At 46.1% G+C, this 22,046-nt stretch overlaps 1 protein-coding gene across 1 annotated transcript in view; it reads left to right on the top strand.

Annotated features, from left to right (window-relative positions):
* Positions 1–22,046, top strand: part of C5 (complement C5) — a 69,684-nt gene that overhangs the window by 28,844 nt on the left and 18,794 nt on the right. The window contains exons 18-29 of the mRNA XM_063144843.1: positions 893–977; positions 3,471–3,547; positions 4,385–4,524; positions 5,476–5,706; positions 7,201–7,261; positions 8,802–8,891; positions 9,737–9,949; positions 11,689–11,764; positions 13,590–13,749; positions 15,047–15,142; positions 16,342–16,513; positions 18,472–18,677. Of these exons, the coding sequence (XP_063000913.1) occupies positions 893–977; positions 3,471–3,547; positions 4,385–4,524; positions 5,476–5,706; positions 7,201–7,261; positions 8,802–8,891; positions 9,737–9,949; positions 11,689–11,764; positions 13,590–13,749; positions 15,047–15,142; positions 16,342–16,513; positions 18,472–18,677 (1,607 nt within the window). The remainder of the gene's footprint in view (positions 1–892; positions 978–3,470; positions 3,548–4,384; positions 4,525–5,475; positions 5,707–7,200; positions 7,262–8,801; positions 8,892–9,736; positions 9,950–11,688; positions 11,765–13,589; positions 13,750–15,046; positions 15,143–16,341; positions 16,514–18,471; positions 18,678–22,046) is intronic.

Genomic DNA, 22,046 nt, shown 5'->3' with positions numbered 1-22,046 from the left:
CAGCCCAACCCACCTCACAGGGTTGTTGTTGTGAGGATAGAATGCAGGGGAGGAGGAGGATTATGTATGCTGCCTTGGGTTCCTTTGGTGCAGATGGCATTCTTGACAACTGTGCTGACTGTCCTGCGAATGGGCAAAAACTTTCAAAGTTCTGCAGGAGGCTGCTAGCCACATAGCGCCTGTGCCAGTCTCCACACAAAAACAGCAGGCTGTTGCGCCACTGCACTCATGCCCAGCTTGTGGGTTTTCCACTGTGCTATTGGGTTGGCCACTTAGAAAACAGAATACTGGACTATTTATTTAGTAAAACATTTGTATCCCGCCCTATATCACTGGGATCTCAGATAAAATCATACAAACAGCATAAAACAATCAATATACACAGCTAAAAACAAATTAAACCATGAATCAAGCTAAAACAATTAAAACAGCTAAACAATGTGCAAATCTGGTGAATTTAGCCATCAAAGGCTTTGTTAAAAAGCCATGTCTTAATTTGGCACTGAAATGGGACCAGTGTCAGCATCAGTCGATCCTCCAAGGGGAGGGCATTCCACAGCCAGGGTGCCACAACAGGGAAGGCCCTCCCATGTCCCACCATGGCGTATGTCTCGCATTGGTGGGACATGGAGGAGGGCTCCTCCAACAGATCTCAAGTCTCGGGCAGGTATATATAGGAAGAGACCGTTGGCCTACTTCAGCATGGCTCTCCATCTTCTCTTTTGTTTCTATAGCATTGTACTTGAAGTTTTGAATGGTTATGACTGCACAACATCCTAGAATCCATTTTAGATGAAAATTAATCTTTGAGTTCCCAGGACTAACCTTAGCACCTCCGGTCTGGCTGACGTGCCTAATCTCTTGGGATTCCGCCTTAAAAAATCTTTTTCAGCTTTTGCTGCTGTTTTGGATTTGGAGCCAGAAGTCCGAAGCTATTTTCCCGAAAGTTGGCTTTGGGAGGTCCACCCAGTTCCCAGGTATAGTACTCTGTACAACACTCTATAATGTTGACTTCAAATGTGTCTTAGGATCTAAGAGGTCTAACACACCAGGGCTGGATCTACACTACTGCTTTAAAGTGCTTTATAACAGTTATAAAGCGCTTTAAAGCGCTATAAAACTGTTATAAAGCGCTTTAAAGCAGTAGTGTAGATCCGGCCCAGCAAGATACCAGCATTATTGTGCTTGCGAGCAATGGCTGTTTAGAATACCTTCTATGGGCTTCCTTTGAATATTTGGAATTATACTGTATATTGTGGGAAGTGACATCTGATTACCTATATTGTTTGGAACTTTTAAGTCAGTCCTGAGAAAAATTAGCCCATGGTACTAATCAGCTTGGCACACTGGCCATTGAGGAAGACCAAGAGTCAAAACGCATCTGGCCAAATTGATTAAGTCTACTGAGCATTTTCTGTCTTGCATTTTGATTGTTTTGTTGTATTATTGTACATGTGAAATGCTCTGTGTATGTTACTTTAACATTATATTTTAGTTTATAAAATTGCCTTTTTTTAAACCTGTTTCCTTAACTTCTTTGCTTTCATTTATATTGTGTTAGGTTAAGGTTATCACCTTTTTGTTGCATTTGTCCTGTTGTACGCATTCAGCACCTGGTGAAAGTCCCTCTTCATCACAACGGTTAAAGCTGCAGGAGCCCTGCTCTCTTTCATATCTGGTCCCTCTAATATAGCTCCTGCAGCTTTAACTGTTGTGATGAAGAGGGACTTTCACCAGGTGCTGCATGCATACAAATGACACCTGCTGAAATCCCCTTTTCTGTGCAACTGTTAAAGATGCAGGATCCCTGTCCTCCTTTTCATAGGGTCAGCCTAGGTAATGTTGCTTTAATGATGTTTATTATTTTGTTCTCTCCCTCCTCTCCCCCCCCCCATATAAACAAGGAATCACAGTTTCAATAAAGCCCAATTATATGAGAGAAAGAAGTGATAAGCTACGAAGAGGCAACCCTAACAGTTCTGAGAGAGATAACATTTAAACTTTCTGCCACCTGCTCAGTAGTAACGATGTTGGTTCCCTTGAGAAAAACATTCAAGAGGATATCTAACCATCAATCTGGAAACAATCTCATATGAGGGTTGGAATGGAAGAGAGAGTATTTGGTTTGCATTTTAATTCACACTCCTTGTCTAATACATGATCTGGAATGCAAACCTTTGGGTTTTTACACTTCTCTGAATTTTGCAGAGCAACTCGATCAAAAAGGTGCTTACAGAAAGGAGACTATTAGAGGAAAATAACATGTACAATGGCATTTATTTATTTATTTTATTTATTTATTTATTACACTTATATACCGCTCCCATAGCCAGGGCTCTCTGGGCGGTTTACAGAAATTCTAAAATTGAGGTAAAAACAAGTATACAAAATTTAAAACTCTAAAACACAGAACATACATACATAAAGCATTAAAAACCGATTAAAAACTAAACATGTGGGTAATTAGGATGTGCCGCCATATGCCTGGGCAAAGAGGAAAGTCTTAACCTGGCGCCCGAAAGATAGCAGCGTTGGCGCCAGGCGAGCCTCATCAGGAAGATCATTCCACAGTCTGGGGCCACCACCGAAAAGGCCCTGTCCCTCGTTGCCACACTCCGAGCCTCTCTCGGAGTAGGCACCCGGAGGAGGACCTTAGATGTTGAACGTAGTGACCGGGTATATCAGACATTTTTTGCAAGCAATTTCCCCTACACTGGGCTTTTCAACAGCTGTGGGTCCTGAGGACTGTACCTCCCCTTTGGGGTCAGAGGAGGAAGCCAAACGTCCATTCAGTCCTAGTGCCTGCCAGCTCCAGAAGCTAAAGGCACAGGGCACTACTTGGAGACTTGGCTACCACCAGACTCATCAAAAATAAAAATCTACTCTATAGTCAAGATCTCAGAAGTAGGAAGACTCTACAGCCAGTACTATCAGCTTTCAGCTCTATCTAGGTATGGGCTGGGAGACTTGACTATATAAACCCTCAGTTGAGGCCTGATAGTTGCTGGAACAACACCGTTATCTCAGTCCCCAGTACCTTGCTTCCTCGAACCTGGGACCTCCTGCATGCAAATCGCGTTGTCAATCACACTGAGCAATAGCCCCCACTATTTGATCCAGTTCTTTTTGAGGCTCAGTTTAAATGTCACCTTCAGCAGCATGGTTTGTCTCCTCCTCTTCGCCCTTGTTTCTCCCATTGCATTCTGGGTAAGAGTATTTCTCTGCTCCTTGATTAGGGTGAATTATATGGTTATGGGCCACGCTTTGCTCTGTCCCCTGATGGTGTATATGTCACCCAATCCACCCTGACCACATGATGGAGGAAATCAAAAGTGGTATGAAAGCAGCCACAGTATTGAAGATATCTAAATCACCTCTCTTATGTTTAAACTTTGTGTTGAAAACCCACTGGTAATGACAGTGAAACTAGTAAATCAGCTGTTTCATTATTATTTTTTAAATGAGTTCAGGTTAAAGACTCTTCCTGTGACCCTGCCTGATTCTCTCTCCAGTTGGGAAATACAAGGTGTTAGCATTTCAGATGAAGGTATGTAACAATGTCTTGATCCATATTGTTGCTTTAGTTTGCAAGTAGAACTCTGTATAAAAATTGAGACAGCTGGGGTTTACGGCTGCGTCATGTGTCCTGAAACGTGAATATGCGCATTTCAGTCGGGGTAAACAAGCCATATAGACAAGTTCCAAGAGGTGCAGATCAGGATAACTCATACAGAAATTTGCAACAGTCAAATTCCTGAAGCATTCTTTGGCTGGAGCCCATAAGAAGTGGACACTACATACACTCTGCCCCCTGCCCTCACCACAGGCCAAGAGGGAATCTACACGTCGTTGTGAGGGCGCTTACATGCTCCCCCAGTGCGCCCCCAGAACGACTGTGTAGACCAAGAAAGAAGAGACGGAGGAAGAGGCGGAGGAGGCGGTGGCTGGGGAACCGGCCGCGTCCTTGCCGCCGCCGCCGCCAACCCGCCGGCCTCCTGCTGCCAAGCTAAGAGCCATCCAGATCGGAGAGCTCGGCGGAAGCGGAAGCCGAGCTCTCTGACCCAGGTGGCTCTTAGCCCGGCAGCAGGAGGCCGGCGGAGAGGCGGCGGCGGCGGCGGCAAGGATGCGGCCGGTTCCCTAGCCGCCTCCTCCTCCGCCTCTTCCTCCGTCTCTTCTTTCTCGGTCTACACGGTCGTTCTGGGGGCGCATGTAAGCGCCCTCACAACGACGTGTAGATTCCCTACAAGTCTGAGCTCAGAATTTGCCAGTGTTTCCTTTCTGTGCCCTGTGTTTCCAAAAAGCGCCGTTAGTTTAAAGAACGTCATTAGCAAATGCTATTTCCTTGTGATGCTAATTGCTTGTTTCTTCGCTTGTTTTCACGCAGGTATCTGTGTTGCTGATGCGCTTCAAGTGGAGGTTGTAAAAGAGGTCTTCATAAACGTGCATATTCCTTACTCTGTAGTCCGCGGAGAAGAAATTGAATTGCGAGGAACGGTTTACAATTACAAAGCCTCTATGATCAGGGTACATCTCTTTGGCTGTAAATATGACTAAGGGAAAACCAATTCTTTCAACCCCAGTGCAAGCTCTCCTACCGCCTGAGGCAAGAGAGCACATGCGTTGTCACGTGGTGCCCCTCCACCTGCTTTCCTTTCCCTTTAATGCATTGTGCCTCCTCCCCTTTATCGTGTTGCATCCCCTTCCCCTATTGCACCCCCCCTTCTTGCCACACCATTCTCCCCACCCCTTAACTCTCTTAAGTTTTTATTGTTTATAGCCAGTGGCCATCACAATACAAACACAAAGCACACATGTATAAAACAGGAAAACACTTGATACAATAAAGAATACAATAAAATGATCAGGATTTAAAACATTCCTTCTAGGACTCTGCAGTGATATGGTTTAGAAAGACTGCTCTTGCTTATCTTTCTTGCGGCTAGCGCAAATAAAGTTCTATCCTATGGCTGATGAATTTGTCCACATCAGCCAACAGCCGTCTAATTTTAAAATCATCTGAATAAATTTAGCCCTCGGCAAATTATATAACAGACAGCAGAAGATATAATGTACAAGATCTTCAATATGTCCTGATTCACGTATGCAAACGTGTTCTTTTACACCCCTTAACTTCTCCACCGAGTTGTACAGCCAAAGGAATCAGCCGGCATAACTCAACCGAAAGCTCGCCAGACCAAAATGCCTGGCTCTGAGTGGGTCCTTGGGGATTTTAGTCTTAGGGAATTTTCTGCATAGTGCTGCCACTCATACTTGGACCACATTGATTAAAATCGATGGGACTTAAGTTACTTATGACTAACAAATCCAATTGATTTCACTGAGTCTATAAATCATTTTGACTGGTCGCGTCAGACAGAAATTGCAGGCAATGTCAAATGTTTTTATTGATGCTTGTCACATGTTATTGAGCCAGCTGACGAAACAGTCTCTTAATCCTTTCTGGTGCACCTTTAGTTTTGTGCGACCGTCAGTGTGAGCAAAGGAATCTGCCTGTTTGGTGATGCCACCACCAACCAGCACGGCGTACAAAACACCAGATGTGTCCGTCCCAAAGAACTCCAAGGCTTTTCCACTGCCTTAGTAAAATTTAAGATTCTTCCTCTGGAAATAGATGTCCACACCATCAACTTCACGCTGAAAACTGGTTTCGTCCCTGAAATCCTCGTGAAAACCTTAAGAGTTGTGGTAAGACTGAGCCCCCGCTCTTAAAAGCCCTTTCCCCAAGCCAAAGTCAATAAGGATGTTTAAAATTATGTTGTTTTCTCTTGAATAATGTTAGAACTTGAGTGGGCGGGTTGGGTGGTCATCCAAAGGAACTGACGGATAGTAGATTCAGGACAGACGAAAGAAAGAACTCCTTTGCACAACACATAAGAACATAAGAAGTGCCATGCTGGATCAGACCAAAGGTCCATCTAGTCCAGCACTCTGTTCACACAGTGGCCAAGCAGCCATCAGCCAGGGATGGACAAGCAGGACATGCTGCAACAGCACCTTCCCGCCCATGTTCCCCAGCAACTGGTGCACACAGGCTTACTGCCTCGAATACTGGAGGTAGCATATAGCCATAAAGACTAGTAGCCATGGCCTTGTAGAGGTCACCACCAGAGGATGCAGTGATGGGCACTAGCTTACGCAGCTTGAAAATGGGGGATAGGTAAATTCATGCAGGAGGTTTGCTTTGCCTGTGGCTATAAACCATGATGGCTAAATGGACCTTCCATGTTGAGAGGCACTATATCTCTGATTGTCGTTTATTGGGCAGCAATAGGGCTATTGCCATCATGTTCAGGCATTTATGTGGGAAGCAGCAACACTGGACAAAATGGGCCCTTAGCTTGTTCTAGCACAGCTGTGCTTATTTATAATAATAAAAAGGGTTTCTGTCTGTCCATGACACCTAGGGCCCTTCCACATGCCGTACTGAAGGCGCATGCATGCGCCCCAAGTACGACCCCAAAACGATAGTGTGCACTACAGCCAGAAGAGACGGAGGCAGCGGCGGCTGGGGAATCTGGGCGCGTCCTTGCCGCCGCCGCCTCCCCGCCGGCCTCCTGCTGCCGGGGTAAGAGTGACCCGGGTCAGAGAGCTCGGCGGAGGCAGAAGCCGACCCGGGTCGCTCTTACCCAGGCAGCAGGAGGCCGGCGGGGAGGCGGCGGTGGCGGCAAGGACGCGCCCAGATTCCCCAGCCGCCGCCTCCTCCGTCTCTTCTGGCTGTAGTGCACACTATCGTTTTGGGGTCGTACTTGGGGCGCATGCATGCGCCTTCAGTACGGCATGTGGAAGGGCCCCTAGACTCCTGAAACTTAGCATGCATACTAAGGGAACCCTAGGGATGTTCACCTTGGGGTTATTTTGTTTCTAAAGCACATTAATTGATTTTAATTAATGTAAATGTGTTCATGCGGTTAAAGCCTGCAATGACACATTCCATCACTAAAGGCAAACTTCATTAATTCCGGGCACTTGGCTTGCACATAACGTTGTTTGTTATAATTTTGTGTTTTGTTCTGTTGGTTCAGTTAAAAGTAAGTGGTTGCCAGCAGGGCCTATAATCCCCAAATAAAGTGGATGGTGTGAGTGTGTGCGTGTACAATGATGAAACTTTTTGATTATCATTGCATATTTAGAAAAATAATCAATATGCAAGAGTTTTATCTCCCCGTTCCTTCGTTTTAGCCTGAAGGCATTCGAGAGGAAATCCATGAAGGTCACACTCTGGATCCACAAGGTGTTTATGGTACGGCAAGTTGTTTTTTTTTTAAAGGGGGTGCAGGGAATACTTATCAAATTTGCAGATGTCACAAAATTGGGTGGGATAGCTAATAGACCTTGATAGGCTGGAGTGCTGGGCTGAAAACAACAGAATGAAATTTAATAGGGATAAATGCCAAGTTCAACATCTAGGAAAAAGAAACCAAATGGGGGATCTAAAAACGCTGAAAGTCTACATTATCTCAGTTAGAACTTATCATGGCCCATATTCCAGAAGTAGGTAGGGGGAGCAGAGCCCAAAGGAGTTGGACTTGCAAATGTGACTCTTACCTTTGTTCAGGGACAGAGATGAGATGTGCATAAATAGAGGAAAAATATACCTTACTACTAAAGGTGCCGGGGCCCTGTTTTGCATCTGGCCACCAGTACATCTAGGGGTGACCACATTACACCAGTTTTAAAATAGGCTAGTCACCGGTACACCTAGGGGTGACCACATTACACCACTTTTAAAATCTCTTCACTGGCTGCCAATTAGTTTCTGGGCAAAGTATAAAGTGTTGGTTATCACCTTTAAAGCCCTACATGGTTTGGGTCCAGGCTACCTGCGGGATCGCCTTCTTCCGTACAATCCGCCCCGCACACTCAGGTCCTCTGGGAAGAATTTCTTTTAGCCAGCCAAAACTAGGCTGACAGGTATTACCCAGAGGACCTTCTCCTCTGCCGCTCCCAGATTATGGAATGACCTGCCGGGAGAGATTCATCAATTTATCAGTCTTCTGGATTTTAAGAAAGCCATAAAGACTGATCTCTTCCGGCAGGCCTACCCAGTTGAATTTTAAGATGCCTTTTAATAATGTGCTGCTTTTAATAATGTATTAGTTTTAAATGTTTTAATTATATGTATTTTATGGTGTTTGCATTTATGTTGTACCCCGCCTCGATCCAGAGAGAGAGGCAGGTAACAAATAAATAAATATATTGTTGTTGTTGTTGTTAGGCTTACAGCACAATCCTATATCTACTCAGAAGTAGTTCCCATTGAGGTTCAGCGAGCCTTACTCCCTGGTAAAACAGTATATTAGTTCAGCCTTAATTTCAGTACAGCTGAGATGGGGAAGGTCTGGTCCTCTAGATGTTGGTGGACTTCAGATCCCATCAGCCCCAGCCAGCATGGCCAATGATCTGGGATGCTGGTGGCTGTAACTCCAGCAACATCTGGAAGGCCGCGTGTTCCTTACAGCTCCAGTCGGGGATGAACTCTAAAATCTTCTCAAGGTGGCATCAGTATAACTAGAATGAAAGATCTATTCCTGCAGGCCTACCCACTGAAATTTTAGAATGTTTTTAGGATGTTTTAAGGATGGTTTTAATCATGTATGTTATGTTTTTAATCAGTTTTTAATGTGTTTTATATTCATTGTTGTTCCCTGCCTCGATCCAAGTGGAGAGGCGGGTAAGAAATAAATTATTATTATTATTATTATTATTATTATTATTATTATTATTATTGATGTTCTGACCTGACTCGCATGATTGTCTTTCACATGTATTGTCAATGACAGGCACCGTAAAACGACAACACGACTTCCGTCACAGGACGCCAACAAATATTGTCCCGAAGACAAAACTGTACAGGGCTGTGAGTGTAAAAGGTAAAAAATGGAGCATGCTGGGTTTTTTAAATTTTTTTCCTGAGTTTTACCTCTAAATATGATGGGAAAATCAGCTTTCACACCATTTATTAATTTAGAATCATAGAATCATAGAATAGCAGAGTTGGAAGGGGCCTACAAGGCCATCTAGTCCAACCCCCTGCTCAATGTGTATATATCATTTAATGTGTATAGAATTTAATCCCTCTTCTCTATCAGCAGAAATCAAAGCACTTACAAGTTGCAATAAAACAGATAAAAATATCAAAGAGGACATTCACAGCACATTCCTTTACATGTGTGCTCAGAAGAAAACCAGATTCAGTTCAATGTGCGCTGAACTCTCTTAGTTCTGGTGCTCCCTCCCCCTATGACAAAGGCTGAGTTCCCACGGGAAGGGAGGAAGATGACCTCTGAACCTGGGCTTCCTGTTCAATAAACCCCTGGGACATTTCCTCCCTGACTCCTGGATAGTGGTGGGGAATTTCCACCCCCGTTCCCTGTCTTGGCTGGGCTTCGTCAAGCTCTGCCTCCGAATCTGAATCAGAGTCCAAAATCAAACCAAGGAGCTTTGGCCCAATCCTGACAAATGCTGCCGCGGCACAGGAATCAGCAGAAAGCTTTGCGAGAGTGCTGGGGCATATCCAGCTGCCAAGGATGCCAGGTGTTGGCAAAGGCCTTGAGCTCATGATTTAGTCCAACGAATCTCCCCCAGGAAGGCCTTCCACATTCTTGAGTGCCACTACCAAAAAGGCCCTGTCTCTCATCCCTACCTGCCCAACAGCAGAAGTTAACGGATGGCAAAGGTGGGATTTAACGGTATGCTGTTGTTGTTGTTTTAACAGGATTCCTTCTGGGTGAAGTGATTGAAGCAGCTGTCAGTCCTGAGGGGCTCACACTTCTTGCTAATCTCCCGAGGGGGAGTGCGGAAACTGAACTTATGAACATCGTGCCAATGTTTTATGTCTATGACTTCCTGGAAAGGACTGACAGTTGGGACATACTTGGCCCGGGAAGTATAACTCCAAGACTTACCATGAGGAGGAGGATCAAAGAAGGTAAGTTAGCATGCCTTGAGCTGTTCCAAGGTTCTGTGGACCAGCACACCTTGTAGAATAGGGAAATCAGTCTGATATTCACTGGCAAAAGTACTCCTCCTGATGATGAATGGGGGGAGGAATGGGTGTTATGGGAAGGCATGTATGTTACAGGTATCCCTGGGGAAGGGGAGTCAATATCCAGGGGCCATTTTGCTGCCTGAGGCAAAGGACAAGATGTCCTCAACAATACCATGTACAGACTGTCGGCGAGACCACATTACACCAGTCCTTTTACAACTTCATTGGCTGCCAGTCCAGGTCCAGACCCGATTCAAAGTGTTGGTACTAACATTCAAAACCCTAAACGGCTTGGGGCCAGGCTATCTGAAGGAACGCCTCCTCCCATATGTACCTGCCCGGACCTTAAGATCATCTACAGGGGCCCTTCTCTGTGAGCCCCTGCCAAAGGAAGGGAGGCAGGTGGCTACTAGGAGCAGGGCTTTCTCCGCTGTGGCACCCCGGCTGTGGAACGAGCTCCCCAGAGAGGTCTGCCTGGCGCCTACACCATACTCCTTCCGTCGCTAGCTGAAGACCTTTTTATTCTCTCAGTATTTTAACACTTAATTTTAACTTGAATTTAAATTTTACTGTTCTAATTCTGTATTTTAATCTTATATCAATTTCTGCTGCGTGGTTTTATCCCGGTTGTGCTTTTTATATTGTATTTTGTATTTGTGTCTTTAGACTGTTGGTTGTTTTATTATGGTTTTAATTTTTGTGAACCACCGAGAGAGCTTCAGCTATTGGGCGGTATAAAAATGTTTTAAAAAAAAGGGGGGGGGGAGAAGATAATGTCCAGACTGGTAACTTGGATCTTGTTTCAGCACTGGCAGTAGGGACACCATCCTCCACCACACCTAAGGGGTGCGTGCTAATTTAGGCACACAATACAGCTCTTTCTTCCAATACTCACCAGCCAGCAGCATTTGCTGCCTATGGCAGCTGCCTCACCCTGCCCAGTGGTAGGGCCGGCCCTGCCTATAAGTCTCCGGACTTGTGCATATAGGCACCCACACGAGAGGCTGCTCTCGGGGCCGGAAAGCGACGGCATGGTCTAAGGTAGCACACTGCTGGAACGGCGTTATGAGTAATTTATTTATTTATTTATTACATTTCTATACCACCCAATAGCTGGAGCTCTCTGGGCGGTTCACAAAAATTAAAAACATTCAACGTATAAAACAACAATATAAAATACAATATGAAAGCTCAACCAGATAAAAACAGCAGCAATGCAAATTACGAATTTAAAACACCAAGTTAAAATTTATTTATAGACTGTTAAAAATGCTGGGAGAATAAAAAGGTCTTCACCTGGCATCTAAAAGCATATAATGTAGGTGCCAAGCGAACCTCCTTAGGGAGCTCATTCCACAGCCGGGGTGCCACAGCAGAGAAGGCCCTGCTCCTAGTAGCCACCTGCCTCGCTTCCTTTGGCAGGGGCTTGCGGAGAAGGACCCTGAGGATGACCTTAGGGTCCGGGCAGGTACATATGGGAGGAGGCGTTCCTTCAGATAGCCTGGCCCCAAGCCGTTTAGGGCTTTAAATGTCAATACCAGTACTTTGAATCGGGCCCAGAACTGGACTGGCAGCTAATGAAGCTGGAAAAGGACTGGCGTGATGTGGTCTCATCGGAAAAGAAAAGAGTAAGGTTATGTGAGAGAACCCCTGGAATCATGGCTTTCTGCGTTTGCTAGGGATCATCAGCGTCCTGTCTTACCAGCAGAAAGATCACTCTTTCAGCATGTGGAAGAACGGAGAGCCCAGCACCTGGTGAGTTGAAGTCACTGGAGAACCAGGCACTTTCAGAAACGTTCAGATAAGATGCTACGTGGAAGACTGATCTCTTACGGCAGGCCTACCCAGATATTTTTTTAACATGTCCACTTGTTATTTTAATATTGTATCAATTTTGTATGTTTTTAATCAGTTTTACGCATTTTATGGTGATTTTGTTTTTAATGTTGTTCCTTGATCCAGAGGGAGAGGCAGGTAAGAAATAAACATTCTATTCTATTCCTGATCGAAACATAGTTTAGCAATTATACACACTAATTTTACACTCAAAGCTGACTTCAGTAAGGTGCTAACTGGATTAACTTAACTACTATTATTTGCCAAGGGCTTCTTATTCATGTATTTATTTATTTGCTTTATTTATTATATTTTTAATACACCCAGCAACAATGGGCCAAAAGGCTACAATGCAATACAAAATAAATAACACAGGATATATAAGAACAGTCATAAAATGTGGAAACTAAGTCTCTAATGCCTAGGAGAGAGAAAAAAAAGATGCTGAAATGATAAGTGTAGGCACCAGGCAAGCCTCCTTAGGTAGAGCGTTCCATAAATAGGGAGCCACTCCTGAGAAGGCCCTCTTTCTGGTAGCCACCTGCCTAATTTCCTTTGGCAATGTGACCCGGAGGAGGGCCTCTGAAGGTGACCTCAAGGCAGAAATGCTCCTTTAGATACTCTGGTCCCAAGCCATTGAGGGCTTTAAAGGTGGGCACCAAGACTTTGAATGGAAATAGAAGGGAAATAGGCATACCTGACAAAGCATTGACATCATGTGATTGTATCGACCAATCCCAGCATTGACATGTGATTGTATCAACCAATCCCAGTTAGTCACCTCACAGCTTTATTTTGAACTACTCTGAACTAGTCCAAGCATCGAGAAGTCCCAGGGGCACAGGGCTTACTCAGGTTTGGCTTCCTTTTGGAAGGAGGCCACTGGAGGCTTACTGGTGATTTGCAGTATTTCTGCTTGTTTGCAAATATACAGGTTGAGCACAGGAAATGGAGGCTCCGTTTCAGCACTCCTACAGAAGCTGAAGTTCGCCTGCTCCCCGCACCAGAATTTCAAGGGAGAGGCAGATGACATCCTAAAATGCTGTTAGTGTACAGGAGCATTTACCGATCTGGTGCCCTCCAACATATGTTGGACTGCAGCTCCCGTCATTTCCAGCCAGCATGACCAACGGTCAGGAATGCTGGGAGCTGTAGGCTATAATGTCTTGAGAAGTCTAGCTTACAGTGTCTACAGTGTCTTCATGAGTCTGTCACACACTGCTGTTTTATATATTTGTCTCCCGCCTTTTGCCCAATGCTGGGCCTCAAGGCAGCATTACAAGATTTAAAACACATACATTTAAAACCTATAAATACAAACATACAAAAATTAAAAATAAATAAGTTCCAATATTAAAACATTTAAAATGACAATTATTAAAAGTCCTTGGCACAGAAGGAGGTCCAGATTATTCGCCAAAGGCCTTCTGGAACAAAAAAGTTTTTGCCTCCTTTAAAAAAGTTTTTAAATCATCTTATGAGTCTTATGACAAAGGTGAAAGAAGAAAGTGCAAAAGCTGGGTTGCAGTTAAACCGCAAAAAAACCAAGTTTATGGCAACCAGCATCCCCAGAATTATCCTGTATCAAGAAGCAAATGGCTTCCCCCAGTCTTTTAGAATCTAAGATCCCAAATGATTTTTTTTTAAAAAAACCTAGCCATAAAGAAGATGAATAGTTTTTTGGGGAAAAAACAGATTCTAAAACTAGCCATCCCTTAATTTTTTACTCTGTTTGACATGGCAGGCTGACAGCTTTCGTCTTAAGGATTTTTGGACAAGTTCACCAGTATGTGCCCATCAATAAGGATTCTGTGTGTGATACCTTGACATGGATGATTGACATTTGTCAAATGGGGGATGGATCTTTCAGGGAGATTGCAACTTATCGGCCAGTAAAACTGCAGGTAAGAAATGGGCCCTTAAATAATAATAATAATAATTATCTAACCTTACTAAATACCTTACTAAAAATACGACAGAGATTGCAAGATCCACTTCGTCTCACAAACAGCCTCTTCGCCTCATTGTAGGCCCGGCCCTATCATTAGGCAAAGTGAGGCATCTGCTTCAGGCAGCAGATACTGGGAAGCAGGGAGTGGTAGTGAGGTATTGGAAGACAACTGTGTGCCAGAGGACTTGCCTTCTGCCCTGTAAGCTAGGGGTTACACACTCCCCTGTAGTGGCTGCACAGTGGTGCTGCATTGTTTATATGACGCAGCCTTGAACTCGCAGCCACGTCGGGCTCTTGCCCCGGAAACTGTGCTTTTTTGTGGTGTCATTTTACCAATAATAATAATAATAATAATAATAATAATAATAATAATAATACATTTATTTCTTACCTGCCTCTCCATTTTGATTGAGGCGGGGAACGACAGTAAATATAAAATACATAATACTGAATCAAAACATAATATACATTGTTAAAACATGAGGGGAGACATGATAGCACTCTTCAAATACTTAAAAGGTCGTCACACAGAGGAGGGCTAGGATCTCTTCTCGATCATCCCAGAATGCAGGAGACAGAATAATGGGCTCAAGTGACAGGAAGCCAGATTCCGGCTGGACATCAGGAAAAACTTCCTGACTGTTAGAGGCAATGGAACCAGTTACCTAGGGAGGTGGTGGCCTCTCCCACGCTAGAGGCCTTCAAGAGGCAGCTGGACAGCCATCTGTCAGGGATGCTTTAGGGTGGATTCCTGCATTGAGCAGGGGGTTGGAATCGATGGCCTTAGAGGCCCCTTCCAACTCTACTATTCTATGATTCTAAAACATCTTAAAATTCCACTGGATAGGCCTGCAATGCCACCACATTGTTTCTTTCGTCTGTCTGTGGTGGCTTCGGTTTCGGGGCGTTCCTAGGGGTGGATCCCAGTGCTGGCGAAGCCCAGGAATGCAGGTGGGGCAGGGCGGGGGATGTCTTGGCAAGCCAAATGGCCACTGACTCTGAGGTGTTTCCCGGTTGGAGAGCCCACGCTCCATCCTGCCGCCTAGCTTTCTCAATTCCACCTTTCAGCAGCCACGCTGTGGGGCTTTGAGTGAATCAGTGTACAAAGCGGTGTACAAACCGCCCCCCCCCCCAAAGTCTGTTTCCTTCAGGTGTTCTGGATCAGAGTGTGATAGATATTTTTACCTATTCTTAATTACTATATATATATATATATATATATATATATATATATATGCTGACTTTCACAGGGGACGTTGCCGAACGAAAAGAAAGAAAATACGTTGTACCTCACGGCCTTTGCTCTGATTGGATTTGAAAAAGCAATTCATTTATGCCCATTGCTGGTGAGTGGGATCGCTCTCTTCTGTTTGCTGGGATCCCTAGCTGGGGTTTTTGTATTGGTCTGTACAGTGGCTCAAAGCCGGTGCCCTGCTTGGGTTGACATTTAGAGTCCAGCGACACTGGTGATCAGCAGGATTTAAAAGTGCTTTCAACTGGAAAATTATTTCCACCACAAGGACCAAATGGAGCCAGAAGCCATATAGCAACAGCGTGGGCCACTGCCCAGAACGGACAAAGCCACTATTAGCATGTGGTCTTCTTCACACACACTTTCCTCTCTCTCTCTCTCTCTCTCTCATATTTTCCCTCTCTCATATTCTTCCTCTCTCTGTCTCTGAGCTGTCTTCACTTAGCCCATGCCTTTCCCATCAGGAGAGGGAAGCAGAGCAACCTATATCTTCAACAGTTGCCTAGAAAAGGGAATTCCACCATGTGAACTTCAGTGCTTCAGGGCCACAGAGGATGGAGACGCAATCAAGGCTTTTGCAAAATTCTTTTTAAATGCTATGAGAATAACGTCTCTCCAGAATTGGTTCTGCTGCAGACTTTTCAAATCTGTATGTAATTTTGCCCGACTCGATTGTATGTGTAAAGTCTGGTTGGTGACCGTAATAAAGTTGATGATGGGTGAAATTCCCTCTTCATTACAACAGTTGAAGCTGCAGGAGCCCTGTCCTCTTGACGAGATACAAAAGAGGGCAGGGCTCCTGCAGCTTTCACTGTTGTGATGAAGAGGGAATGTCACCAGGTGCTGCAGGCTTACAAAGGACACCTGCTGAAATTCCCTTTCCTATGCAGCTGTTAAAGGTACAGGAGCCCCTGTCCTCCTTTGCATAGGGTCACCCTAACCTGAACTGTTTGCTCAAGGACAACTCAGTTAGGAGCTGCTCTCCTGACCCCTCTCCATTATCGGAGGCATCAGGTCTTCAGGGCTGGGTGTGGGCCTGAGTGACAGCTTCCTGGGCTTGATGGAGAGCCCCGGCAGGCTGAATTCATCCTGCCGACGCTAGGTTCCCCAGCTGTGAATTAGCCTAAACTACTTCGCAGGGTTGTTGTGATAATGTGTGGCGTGGGGACGGGAGAGAACCAAGAAGCATGTGTGCTTCCACCTTAATTTCCTTAGAGGATGGGTAGGATTAAAAAACACACACCTTTAATTATAATCTGAACAAATTATTCCTTGTTTGCCTTTCCTTCACAGAGAATTGAAAACGCTAAAAATAAAGCTGCCAATTATTTGCTGCAGAATTTCAAATCTGCACAAAGCACATTCTCCTTGGCCATAGTTACTTATGCGCTAACTCTGGCAGAGGACAACCAGCACGCTGCACGTGCAGCCTACAATTTGCTGAAGAACGAAGCCTTCGTGAAAGGTAAGGCTCCATCAGTGATCTTTTCCCCACCTGAAGCTGCTAGGGAACGGACAAACCTGTGAGCTTCATTTCCTCCCATATTCGAATTGTTTAAGTCTCAAGTTCTATCCGTCACATTTATGAAGACATTTGCAAATGTTGTTAAGTCCTTATCAGAAAATTTTTATTTATTTTATTTTATTTTATTTTATTTATTACACTTATATACTGCTCCCATAGCCAGGGCTCTCTTGGCGGTTTACAGAAATTCTAAAATTGAGGTAAAAACAAGTATACAAAATTTAAAACTCTAAAACACAGAACATACACACATAAAGCATTAAAAACCAATTAAAAACTAAACATGTGGGTAATTAGGATGTGCCGCCATATGCCTGGGCAAAGAGGAAAGTCTTAACCTGGCGCCAGAAAGATAGCAGCGTTGGTGCCAGGCGAGCCTCATCAGAGAGATCATTCCACAGTCTGGGGGCCACCGCCGAAAAGACCCTCTCCCTTGTAGCCACACTCCGAGCCTCTCTCGGAGTAGGCACCCGGAGGAGGACCTTAGACGTTGAACGGAGTGACCGGGTATATTCACGTCGGGAGAGGCATTCCGTCAGGTATTGTGGTCCCAAGCCGTGTAAGGCTTTATAGGTCAAAACCAGCACCTTGAATTGGGCTCGGAAACATACAGGCAGCCAGTGCGAGTGGACCAGAGCAGGTGTTATATGGTCAAACCTTCTGGTTCCCGAAATCAATCTGGCCATGCATTTTGCACGAGCTGCAGCTCCCGAACCGTCTTCAAAGGCAGCCCTACGTAGAGCGCATTGCAGTAATCTAACTTGGAGGTTACCAGAGCATAGACAACTGAAGCCAGGTTATCCCTGTCTAGATAGGGGTATAGCTGGGCCACCAACCGGAGTTTGTAGAAGGCACTCCGTGCCACTGAGGTCACCTGAGCCTCAAGTGACAATGATGGGTCTAAAAGAACCCCCAAGCTACGAATGAACTGGATGAAGTTTCCGTACATCTGTATCAGCTGAATTTGATAGGTACAGCTGTTCCCACCACAAAGAGGATCATGTTGCCGTATATGACGAGGCCCTGCCAGAAAAATAGTGATGGTAACCCTAATGCAGCTCCACAGACCATGAAGAGCCGTGATGGTCTTCAAGGGAGGCCGATGGCCCAGCCCCCTAGAGGCTGTCTAAATGTCGTCTTTGCCCCGGGGTGGCTCCAGATCCGTGCTGCGTTGGTTATATGACGCAGCCGCCGATTTGGACCCACCTCGGAGCAAAGAGCTGAAGATCCGCAGCAGAAAAGTCGGGGATTTACCCCAACGTTTCCTGCCCGAGCGAAGTCAGTGCAGCTGTTCTGCCATCTGTCCTCGCTTGGATGCTGTGCCAGGGGTGTTCCCGGGTGGAAGGCGACCTCTCTTTGGTCACCGGAAGCTGGGGGAGGGGCCAGCGAGCCTAACAGTCGCCAGAAAGCCAGTGCTGCCTTTCCCAGTGGGGAATATCCACCGCCACCCTGCACCAGCGATACCACGGGGTTTGGCGGCAGAGCAACGCCAACTCAGTGCCGTGAAGGCAGGCCTCCCGGTGGCCTTTGCTCCTCTGGCTGATGGCAGAGGCCAGTGTGTGCGCATCCCTTCATTTCTGAAGTCTCAAGGCGATTCAGATGAGGCAATATTACGTGCAGGAAGGATTAGAAGGATGCTGTCTTGTATTATTGCATGTCATCTGCTTTGGCGATCCTTCTAGATCAAAAGGGGAGATAAAAGTCAATCAGTAAAACCAATGGCTTGGCCCAGGCTGGCCTCCTCCTTGCCTTGAAGTTCCTTCTGGGAGGCAAGGGGGCAGGCAGCCTCCCAGAGTCTCTTGGTCCCCTAGCCGATAGGTGGGCCGGAGTGTGCTGCCCTTCAGCCCCAGGGCAGCTCCTTGACTTGTCCTGACTATCCGTTCCCATTCTATTTGCAGTGGGCCCACCTATGTACCGCTTTTGGAAAGAAACGTCCAAGAAAATAGATCCAACCACTCCCTCTGAGGACAACGCCAGGATGGTGGAAACCACTGCCTACGCTTTGCTCACCACTCTGCTGCAAGGAAATAAAGTCTACGCCAATCCGATCGTGCGGTGGTTGTCAGAACAACAGAGATACGGAGGTGGCTTTTATTCCACACAGGTACTTCTCTTCCATGACCTCCCAATCACAGAGGGTCATTACTTGAAGGACTCTTCTCGATCATCCCAGAGTGCAGGACAGGGAATCACGGGCTCAAGTTACAGGAAGCCAGATTCCGGCTGAACATCAGGAAAAACTTCCTGACTGTTAGAGACAATGGAACCAGTTACCTACAGGGAATCTACACGTCGTACTGAAGGCGCACGCAAGTGCCTTCTGTGCGACCCGAAAGCATGTGTGTAGATCCTACCCTGGAAGAGGCGGAGAAGGAGGCGGCTGGGGAATCCGGCCGCGTCCTTGCCGCCGCTGCCCACCACCTCCCCACCGGCCTCCTGCTGCCAGCGAAAGAGCCTCTGCTGACCCCGGCTACTCACGGTGAGGAGGGAAGAAGCCGAGATGGGTGCCGGCAGCAGGAGGCCGGCGGGACGGTGGTGGGCGGCGGCGGCAAGGATGCGGCCGGATTCCCCAGCTGCCTCCTTCTCCGCCTCTTCCTGCGCCTCTTCCAGCAGGTTCTACACACGCGCTTTTGGGTCGCACTGAAGGCGCTTGCGTGCGCCTTCAGTATGATGTGTAGATTCCCTCCTAGAGAGGTTGTGGGCTCTCCCACACTAGAGGCCTTCAAGAGGCAGCTGGACAGCCATCTGTCAGGGATGCTTTAGGGTGGATTCCTGCATTGAACAGGGGGTTGGACTTGAGGGCCTTATAGGCCCCTTCCAACTCTACTATTCTATGATTCTATGATTACATTTTCTTCTCCCTCATGAGACTACCAATCATTTACGGCCATTGGCTGAGGCCTTTTTGGGGGGTCCCTTTGCCTTTAGAGGCATGGCTGGTTGGGCCCTCAGATAGGGCCTTCTCAGCATTGGCACCAAAGCTGTGGAAAACTCCTCAGGAAGCTCCGTTGGCTCCCACTCTTCCATTATGTATTTATAGTTGTATTCAGCCCTTCATCCTTTGTAGGATTTCAGTGTACAACCATATTAAATCACAAATAACCAAAATCCACGACAATAAAAATTCGCAACTCATTAACATCCCTGGGTGGATTAAAACATTTTTTTCTTCCTGGTGTAGGGGCAGATGAGCCTCTTTAGGGAGAACATTCCATAAGCAGGGTGGTACTGCCGAAAAGGACCTCTCCTTCACTGTCGAACAACGTGCCTTCAGGAGGAACTGGGAAAAGGGCCTGGGCAGGCGATCTGAAAGCACAGGGTTGATATGGGATGTTAGGCGAATAAGCAAGAGATTTCAGTTTTCCAGGCTCTGGCATCGTTTTACCTTCTCACTGCTACAAACTGTTTAGCGTTGATCTAGTTATTACCTCTCAATTCTTTTGTATTTTACGGTGATGCTAGTAAGCTGTTTGGGCAGCTTCCTGAGCTGTTACTATTTGGTATTCATAGAATCATGGAATAGTAGAGTTGGAAGGGGCCTATAAGGCCATCGAGTCCAACCCCCTTGCAGGAATCCCTGACGGATGCCGAGTTTCAGAGGTTTCACAGTATTGGAGCTATGGCAATGACAGGCAGACACCCGTGCTCTTTTATTGTTATAGACGAGTGAATGCGGCTTCGCACATGGGGGAATAGCCCTTATTGATACGATGGAGGCTGCAAGCAGCTGTCAGAGTTGGGCGCATTCTGCTGCTCCGTCTGAGTGAAACGGTTTTGAAAGAACTTATGTAAAATCAGCTTGAGTTTTAAAATGCTTTAAAAAAGGGGAAATTGTTAGAAAGAGAAAGCTATGTCAGCCAAAGTGAAGTCATTTTAGAAAGGAAATAGAATTGCAGCCATTTCACAGCAAGAGAGAAGTCACGTCTATCCATAGGTGTCAGCTTTTTCCCCCCTTTATCTAACAAAAACAGTTACTTCTAGCTCCGGCCTAGAAGGTCATTGTTGATGTGGAACAAAGGAACAGTGTTGGTTGTTGTAAGACGAAAGGAATACAGAGCAAGATAACTGTTATGCTAAACTTTATGTTCTGGTTGTATACTCTGGTGGTTCTTCTGGTAACTTCACTTGGGGCACAAGGGCCAACAGTGCCCGCTGGCATCCCAGGGCACAGCCTCTACCATGGTGCATCCCTAGCGACCTCTAAGCGAAGGGTCTGTCAACCCCATTCCCCTGGGAGGGGTCAATTCTGTAACTCTGACCTTCAGACAGGGTGGAATAGCGCATAGGTCAATGCAGCAAAGCCTTCACAAAAACTGCACCTCTGAAGGCAACACACACAATCCCCTCCCCCAACCCCACAGGTTGCTCTCACCTGCTTCCCCCACCCTCAGCTGCCCTTCCTAGCTTCCCACTCGTCTCCCTCCCCACCCCAATTCTCTCTTTAGCACCCCCCAGCTCACCAGACAGAGGTGACAGGGGTCCCGTTTCCATTTCTTTTCCTTGGGAACCCTGCAGATGGAACCGCTGGCTTCCAGCTGCCTGCTGTCTTCATTTCCTAAGAATGTCCCTCCCCTCTGTGGCCCAGGGGCACCCACGGGAATGAAGATAGTGGGAGATGTTGCTTCGAAATGATCCCAGCCACCAGTGAGAAATTGTGTTTCGTTTTCCTTTCATTGGGAGGGGCGGGGGCACCTTGACACTCTCCAGGACCTGTGCCCAGGGCATGAGGTTGCCTGCCCCCACACTAGACCACCTTCAAGGGCAGCCCCATGTATAATGCATTACAGCAATCTAGTTGGGAGGTGACCAAGGACACAGGTACCTCTGTGGCCAGACTACCCCTTCAAAGAGAGACGAGAGCTGGGAGACCAAGCAAAGCTGGCGGAAGGCACCCTCTCTAGGAATCCCCCCCCCAATTATAAACTGAAAGACTGAGTATAAACAACTTAAATAAAGTAAACTCGGCTCTGGTGCCATTTGTAATTTGTTTATTTATTTATTTATTTATTACATTTCTATACCGCCCAATAGCCGGAGCTCTCTGGGCAGTTCACAAAAATTAAAACCATTCATAATATAAAACAACAGTATAAAACCATAATATAAAATACAATAAAAAAGCTCAACCAGATAAAAACAGCAGCAATGCAAAATTACAAATTTAAAACACCATGTTAAAATGTATTTGTAGATTATTAAAATGTTGGGAGAATAAAAAGGTCTTCACCTGGCGTCTAAAAGCATATAATGTAGGTGCCAAGCGAACCTCCTTAGGGAGCTCATTCCACAGCTGGGGTGCCACAGCAGAGAAGGCCCTCCTCCTGGTAGCCACCTGCCTCACTTCCTTTGGCAGGGGCTCACGGAGAAGGACCCCTGAAGATGACCTTAGGGTCCGGGCAGGTACATATGGGAGGAGGCGTTCCTTCAGATAACCTGGTCCCAAGCCGTTTAAGGGCTTTAAATGTTAACACAA

Source organism: Elgaria multicarinata, chromosome 19 (assembly GCF_023053635.1).
Source record: "Elgaria multicarinata webbii isolate HBS135686 ecotype San Diego chromosome 19, rElgMul1.1.pri, whole genome shotgun sequence".
Classification (NCBI taxonomy): domain Eukaryota; kingdom Metazoa; phylum Chordata; class Lepidosauria; order Squamata; family Anguidae; genus Elgaria; species Elgaria multicarinata.
The sequence above is the reverse complement of the archived record's forward strand: the minus strand, read 5'-3'. Positions and strand labels throughout refer to the sequence as shown.